The 8,426-nt window shown below is 45.6% G+C and overlaps 1 protein-coding gene across 1 annotated transcript; it reads left to right on the plus strand.

Annotated features, from left to right (window-relative positions):
- The first annotated feature begins 262 nt into the window (after positions 1–262).
- Positions 263–2,789, plus strand: LOC122380024. The gene is made up of 2 exons (XM_043362757.1): positions 263–1,393; positions 1,827–2,789. The coding sequence occupies exons 1-2, from the start codon at positions 1,286–1,288 to the stop codon at positions 2,787–2,789; spliced, it is 1,071 nt and encodes a 356-aa protein (XP_043218692.1). The 5' UTR covers positions 263–1,285.
- The last annotated feature ends 5,637 nt before the right edge of the window (positions 2,790–8,426 follow it).

Genomic DNA, 8,426 nt, shown 5'->3' on the forward strand with positions numbered 1-8,426 from the left:
AGGTGTGGGAACAGGGGGGGGGGGGGGGGACGGCCGGGCCATCACCATGGCCCACCCACCTTTCAGCTACGTTACAATCAGATCGGATACTCAGCTCGACTTGCCCCCCCCCCCCCCCCCCACACACACTTCTCAAAACGTTCCTACACCTATGCTAAAAGCCATTTTTGGAGGGTGGTGTTATTTTCCAAAATTTGACAAGGCCTTTTCCGTCCCGATTTATGGAAGTTTCATCCCTATTTTTGGAAAATGCCCTTCTATTTTTGGAAGAGCATACTAAAAAAATGGAAGCTTCCAAAAATGAAACAGATGGCCACTGCCACTGTTTACCCAACTGATTTCCAGTCTGCAAAACATGGCAGGGAGCTCGACAAGATTTTCAGGGCAGACAAAGTCCTGCCCCGAATCAGAATGCTGAGTCCAGGGGTAGCCCAATTCCTGCCCCTAATGATGCAAATAATGTAATGATATAATGATGTAGGAAGCAGTGAGAAGCTGAGAAAATCACTTCCGTCAATTTTTTAAACTTCTGCACCAGATTTTCCTGCTTCTGCCCCAGTATTCCGGAAACCTGCCCCTATTTCTGCCCCGACCTGCGGTGTCTGCCCAGACAAGATCTCGTCGAAGAATGCCACATTTTGCAGACTGGACCAGGACTGATTTAGTGTGGTGATCACCCAGCTATATCACTATTGTTAGCAGGATGATTGGTGTACCTACCTATGTATGGATGGATGTATGGATCAACTTCATGATTTGCCAGCTGATTTGGTTATCAGTATTGTGATCAGCCAGCTGACAGCCTTTTCAAAAAGTTGTTCAGCCAGCTGACTGCATAATCATTTTCATGATAAACCATAGGGCTGTTCGGGTGCTGCAAAATATTTTGCGCGACTGTGACATCACACTTGTATGATGTCACTGCCCATCCCGTCGAGCAAAATCTTTCGCAGAACGCACCGAACACCTCAACATATTTTGCGCGAGACAATCGTGCCGCTCCATTCCAGCAAGCAGCGACGTAATAACTAATGAAAAACTTCACCAACCCATTTCCAATTTATGCACCGACAAAATAACACCAAACACTGCATAAATTCACTATAGTTAACACTGCACACTTCGCCACTGTACGTTGTCTGCGCCAAGTCTGCACCACTTTTGCCTCCTGCATCCTGAAATTTTAGGATGCGCGAAGCTGAAAGATTTTGCAGATGCCGATGTCACACATGTGACGTCATACGGTGGTGGGCGGAGCATAAGGCCTGAAAGGTCCCTACTGCGCATGCATGCTGCAAAATTTTACAATAGGATGTGCGGGCCGAACAGCCCTCATCATGGAGGGCATCTTTTCCTTATCATGTTTTTGATTGTGTTTGGGATCTGGCTACAGGTGACATAACCTTTGTGAAATTTTGTGATTTTCCAAAAGTGCTGCAAAATAGGCGTAAAATGATCACATTTGTGATTAATCACATTTGTGATTTCCTCCCCGTAGTTTGCCCAACTGAATCATAAGTCATAACAGGCTTTCCTCTTTTCAGGCAACTGTAGAAGTGGTTCTGCGTTGTACAGTTCCATTATGTCTGTTTTCTTCTAGCTCAATTGCTTTGTTTTGTCAGCATATCAATAACCACTTCAAGGATAAATCTGAGAACTGCAACTTTTTTCTCTGTCCGCGTTGTACACAAGGGTTCACAACTGGACGTTACTGGCTGAGACATTATGAAAGAACCCATGCTGTCAAGCAAAGTACGTCACAGTCGCACAAAGAGAAAGGAAGGCAAAGTCTGGAGGAGTCACCTTCAATCAGTACTCATTGTCAGGAAGAAGCTGAGGTTGAGACTGAGGCCTGGTGCTTGGATGATCAGGGTGAGAAAGGCTCTACAGCAAAAACTGAAGACAGTAGCCGGGAGAAAATAGCACGTTTCTTGCTTCGATTGCAATGTGAGCATGGGATGTCACGGGCTGCAACATCTTTCGTGGCTAGTGAGATAGGAGAAATCGTCGACACCGCTCTTAAGGAGCAGAATGAGAGCAGAGCATCAAAGTCGTCTTCAGTTAAGCAGGCTTGTGAAGAGTTTGCAAGCGAGTATAAATTGAGCAAATTCTGCCATGAGGAGCTCTGCTACATTGCACCTACGACTCAGATCCTTACCACAGGGGGTGGTGAATTCCAATCCAGCTATCAGTATGTGGATGTCAAGAAACAGCTGACAAGTCTCTTGGAAAATGGCAGGCTGGAAAACTGCAAACGGGACAGATTGGTCAAGCTTGTGCTCTACTTTGATGAATTTGGTGTGTGTAACCCTCTGCGGAAGAAAGCATCTGATTATAGTCTGGGTGGTTGCTATTTTGCGGTCGATGAGGGCTTGTCAATGTCGGTGCTGAGTGACATTCATCTCCTCCTACTATGTCCTACAAAACTCATCAAGCTTCATGGTTTGAACACAGTCATGAAGCCTGTGACAGATTCCCTGTGTGACCTCTTGAACAATGGCCTGGATACTTGTGGCACTCATTTTGATATCAAAGTGGAGTTTGTGTGTGGTGACAACCTGGGAGTGCATAAGATGGCGGGCTTCCAGGAATCATTTTCGTCAGGGCAGCGACCATGCCGAACATGCCACGCCACAAATGAGGACTTTGGTACAAAGCTCACAGAGCAAGAGCTGACCCTTCGTACTGAGGAGGAGTACCAAGAAGAGCTGAACATGTGTGAGAATGGAGACAATGAGGAATCTCGAAAAGCATTTGGTATCAACTCAAATGTGTGTTTGATGAGCTGAAAGACTTTAAGGTCACAGAGATGTTTCCACCAGATATCGCGCACGATCTGTTTGAAAGTGGCGTAGTCAATCATTCCTTGGCTCTGGTGCTATCATACCTGATTTTTCAAATCAAACTCTTCACATTCGCCTCAGTTCAAAAGGCTATGAAATCCTTCTCATATGCGAGAGTCGACAAAGCGAACACTCCTCCCATGCTTCAAGCAAAGGGGCGCAAAGTGCTCGTCAAAGGCACTTTCAGTCAGTGCTGGACTTTCCTCCGAGTTCTCCCTTTCATGATCGGTCCACTGGTCCCACCAGATCAAAAGGCGTGGCTTCTTGTGACCGGTTTGCTTTCTCTTGTACAACTCATTTGTGCTCCACGTATGGACGGTGAAATTCTTGCAAGAATGCAACCTTCAGTAGAGCAGTGGCTGCGTGAGTTCTGTGGAATGTTCCCGGACTTCAAAATCAAGCCGAAGTTCCACTACTTATTACATTACCGGCACTGGGCAGCACAAATTGGTTCCTTGAGGAAAGCTTGGACTATGCGTTTTGAAGCTAAACACCAGCAGTTCAAGATCTACGCATCTCGAGCACACAACACCAAGAACATTTGTAAAACCCTCGCAGTGCGACACCAAGAAGCGGTAGCTGCATGCGAAGGAAAGCAAAAGAAGATGATGGGGAAGAAATGCAAGCCATGCCTAGTTACAGGTGCATTCGGATGGGAGGTGGATGACCGAGCTACGTACACCAAGATGGCAGTGCTTGCGGGACAGAAGTACTGCGTCGATGATGTGCTGATCGTGAGAAACCCGGCTGCTTCAAGCTCAGAGAGCTGTGATCTTCTTCGCGTAGCATATTTTCAGTTTGATGCAGTAAACCATGTCAAAATCATCGGTGACGTCTTGAGGGCGCTTTCGTTTGATGAGCACTATATGGCATACCGTGTGACTAAGGGCGAGATGATGATGATCCCTTCTGCTTGGATTTTTGACCCCACTCCGCTGGCTACTTATTCAGTGCAGACCGCAAAATACGTGCCCCTCAGGTACCAGATACCAGGTCTCCGAATCACCTCTGAAAGGTGAGTAATCTGTGCATTTTGCTTCAATTTGAAGTATCAGATTTACTGCGAACTCGCGACTGCTTGTATTGAGCAGTATTGCAGCTATTTGCTTCGCTGTTATGGCTATTGTGAGTGCAAAACTTACACTCACTCGGGTCTTACACTGGCTCTGATATCTGACATGTAGCTAGCGGCCAGTTATGTGGCTTCCACGCGTCCATGGTGTGAAACTATTGCATGAACGCACGTGCACACACCGCCCCTATATCTCGGGAACGGATGAGGCGATGTGCTCAAATTTGCTACGAAGGTAGAGACTGATCCGACATGCAGCTTCGACAACACTGGGGGCGTCACTGCACGTGCTTACCCCACCTCCTTCGAGCCGGGTCTTGGCTTGAATAGATTCGAGGTTAATGCTGAATCTTTTTGAGGATGGAGATGCTAGTTCGGAGCATTGGTTACATATGATGATGAAGATGATTAGCCAGATGCTCATTATTCAGGATCAAAATTGATGAATAGTTGTATTACGTTTCACCCACGGGGCTTCTTCGGATACATATGACAAACATATGTATCCGAAGAAGCCCGTGGGTGAAACGTAATACAACTATTCTATCAATTTTGCTCCTAAATAATGAGCATCTGGCTAATCATCTTCATCATCATAATTGCTGAATCTCCAGTCGTTAACTTCTATCCGACATGACGCGTGTAAAATACTCTGCAAAACCTCTCTTTTGCTCGGTCGTGCCCGCTCAGAAGGCGTTATGGTATAAACGTCGTTTTCAGCGTTCTGGATGACATCAGAATCGGCATTGTCTCAGCTTTTCAAATAAGCTATGTCTGTCTTTTAGGATTGGGATACCCGATGTTATCCAACCACCCGTGAAGTGAGCTGTGCAACCACGTGTCTAATGTGTGCGTAAATAGTAACCATGTGCTGTTTCGCTTGCTGTTTCACCCACTCCATGGCTATCGATGTTTTAGGACATTGTAGTTAGTAATTAATGTAACCACTTGTCATATTTTTTTCAGCGGTCAAACGATGAAGGCGCTAGTAAACCATCGAAGTGCTGCGCGCGTCTTCGAATTCGAGTCTGTCCTGGACCTTGTTCAAAAGGTTCGAGCGTTCTTCGGTCTGCAGGTTAGTTTATTGTTTGTTTGTTTGTTGTTTGTTTGTTTGTTTGTTTGTTTTTTTGGAAGAGTGACGATAATTTAGTTAACGGTGGGACTCAATGTCTGTTTAAGTAAAGGCTGAAATAACTTTTTTTTTGCTCACAGACCTTAAAATATAGTACCTAATAGTATTTTGGTACTATTAAGGTTCGTGTGAGCAAAAAAAGCATATTATGGAAAGTAATACAGCGGTCCTTCGTAAAACAATACCATTCGGAAAATTTACTTAAGGACATTAAAAAAAATATTACACAATTTGTTTAAGGTAATGCAAAGCCATATACCTACGTAACCATAATAAGTTAAGCTGCTGAACGAGGCTCAGATTGAAAATAGGCTGATGTGTTGGGAAATAGTCTGTCTCAAATGCAACATCAACCTTTACAGCAGCTGTTGTCAGTAGTCAACAGGAAAGAGAAGAGTGCACCAAGGTCTATGATTATGCGTAAGATTGAGTTATGAAAATGTCGGATGTGTTGCCTATCATTTCCATCCCCCTCTACCCAACTTGGAGCGACTAATGTGTGTGTCTACTCCCGACCTGGCTACGAATGAGGTACATGTTTGTCCCCAGGGTGGCGATGGGATCTGGAGATCTATGACGACTGGTCCTCGGGTCCTGCTGAATGAGGAAGAGCGATAACTGTGCTCGGCCTCGCATCAGACCGTCATGCGTGGCGATATGGTTGGGTCTTGTGAAAGTAGGACATCGATCTCTGTTAAGTTAGGTTGTTTTTGAGAAATAAAATGTTGCTTATGCAGAATGCAGTTATAAAACTCTAAAAGAAAAAAAAAAACGCCCATAATCATTTGCAACTGAATTTGCTCAGTTGCGTTCGTAAGTATTGAACAAGCTGGCCTCTGAATGTTTGCGTAGTTTGGAAATTGTCCTGAAAAAAAAATATTATACTAATCTGGTATTGTATCAAACATCTTCTCTCATCCAATTTCAGCACTGGGCGACATCCACTTCGTCAGTGGTGGTTTCGCAGTGGATACACCGGAGCCTCAACGTCGCCGAACTCCGTCGATCAGGGGAAGACGCAGAGATCCGGCCGAAAAGTCGGGAAGCGACGCTCTGGCCGAATCTCAAAACCGCAGGAGTGTCTCGGTGAGTCTGTCGGCTGACTTTGTCTTTATGCGTTGGAATTAAACTTCATCGCTTGTTTAATCGGGTGTGTCGAGTTTCATCGTTATTTCTACATTTATTTTAATCGAATGAACCACAGGCCTCTATAAACTCAAGAGTTCATGAATGAATCTGTATGAAAGTTACGTAATTTATAATTGTTAGTAGATCGACAGTCTTCCTTTACCGCGGATCGCTGCGCCGAACCGTGCCACCCAATCCAGCTTGTCCACCAGTTTGGTTGCCTGTTGCCAAAATGCTCCTCAGACAGGTGACCACTGGCACTGACATCTATTCCGATCGCGAGGATAGACTATACTGCCCGCGGCAAGATTCGACTGTGGTGACTAGGCGCAGTAGTCGGCTCTGGTGCGGCGACCCACACAGTTATAATGCCATTTCGGTTCGTTTTCTTCGCGGAGGATACTATGGAAGTCCTGGATGCCATGGAAGTGATCCGGTTTGACGACGCCAGCTGAGACTGGACTCCTCGAAAAGCTTCGAGCAAAAAAGCCCGGCTAACCTCTGACCAGGACGGAGTGGAGCGAAGTGACGACAGTCATCGTGACGTTCGAGAAAGCTTGTAAAGGTATCATCCCGTAGCTAACTGTTGTGTTTTGTTTGTAGCGCGGGGTTTGAGGACATTGAAGTTAACATAAAATACTATTATCATGCATTTTTTGGTACATTTTTTATCGCCCTAGCCGTAACCCGCGCCGGGCCGTACTCCATTTGTAACACAGCGGGCCGCGGAGAGGGGGTTACACCCCCCGTCTAACTCGAATCATGAGCATCGTGAGACACGATAGGCGGCGTTCGAAAGAGCGTTTAAAAACCAGTAGGAAAAGTATTTTTGTCATGTTTTGGCAGACCAAAACTAGGTCACCAGAGGTCACCGAGGAAAAAATGTTCTTTTTTACTTTTGATAGTTTTTCTTCAATAACTTTGATCCAGAAAAGATAGAGGCATAATTCGCACGCCATTGTTCTCAGCTCGTCAAGGCGTTGAATGATATATATATGACCTCAAAAGGTCAAGTTGAAAGTTGACCTTAGGGCAAGGTTTCATCTCATTCGATGCGCATTGACAGACAAACAATAATCGTCGAACGGAGTTTATCTCAATTCAATCAAAAGTTATTGCACAAAAACCGCTTGTGACCTCAGGTGACCCGGATGACCCAGTGACACCTTCCTGCCTTCCACCTTTATGTCGGTTTTACGTTCGTGTCTGTGGTGTGCTTTCAGTTTTACATATTTCCTTTAAATGATTGTCTTATGTCTATGCCTTGCCCTGAAAACTCCTGTTCTAGCGTCTCAAGTCGTTAAGCTCCCATGCCCTTTTTTTTCCAAGCGTCCTGACCTTACTCATGCTCGGTACATGGAGCTGGCGACCGCGCCCTTTTCAATGGCGCGCGGCACTTTGGGTGCAGCCCAAACAGGCACTGGTAAGCACTTATTGCGTTGCTGTTTGATTCCATCAACTAATAGAAAATGACATCGGTCCAGGTCGGGACAGTTCGTGAACTTATCTAATCGAACTCAGCTGAATATACTGAACGGAAGCACTTAGTCACCATGTCCTGAATTGGAAATAGGTATTGAAACCTGAACCTAAAGTAAAGTCGATCTGATGAACTGAACTGAAAGCTTTGCGAACTGCTCCGGCCTGGATCGGCCATACTTGTATGTATATTCAGGGTGCGGAGTCGACCAAATTTTAGCGATCCGACTCCGACTACGACTGCGTCTTGAAAAAAATCGATCCGACTCCAACTCCGACTCCGACCCGCCTACTTTGACATACCTGCATGACCAATGTTTCTAAATATGGGCGGCTTCTTCGCACTGGTTTAAATGCGGAGCGAAGTACCATTTAGTTCAGTCTCCGTGAACATGCATGCATCATATACCGCGCAGGGATGTTGAACGCCCTTAACGTTACATTCCCCTGGGTTGTAATTTATGCCCTGCTTTTCCTGTCTCAGTCGCAGGTCAAAGCACAAAAATCAATGGCGCGTAAGGATGAGAAGCGACGAGACGGAGTGATGCCGAACTCCAAGCCGCATCAAAGAGGTTGTCACGCGGAAAAACATTCAAGGGATCGCGATATGAAGGATTCGAAGGCTACAAGGGTAAGCATGGGCATTGTGAAATGCAAGACAGGAGTATGATGTAGTACATGTGATGATAAGCGACTAGTGGTGAATAGTGCCCATCTGCAAGCTTGCATTGCATATATTAAAGGTAGTGTGCCACTTTGCTTGCCATATGAA

This window comes from Amphibalanus amphitrite, unplaced genomic scaffold (assembly GCF_019059575.1).
Source record: "Amphibalanus amphitrite isolate SeventyFive unplaced genomic scaffold, NRLGWU_Aamphi_draft 000090F_arrow, whole genome shotgun sequence".
NCBI lineage: Eukaryota > Metazoa > Arthropoda > Thecostraca > Balanomorpha > Balanidae > Amphibalanus > Amphibalanus amphitrite.

What these genes read in the sequence shown, in the direction of transcription:
- LOC122380024 (XM_043362757.1), top strand. Translation starts at nt 1,286, where the DNA reads ATGCATGCTGCAAAATTTTACAATAGGATGTGCGGGCCGAACAGCCCT. An exon ending in TGTTTGGGATCTGGCTACAG is followed by an intron (nt 1,394 to 1,826) that starts GTGACATAACCT and finishes ACTCATTGTCAG; the next exon opens with GAAGAAGCTGAGGTTGAGAC.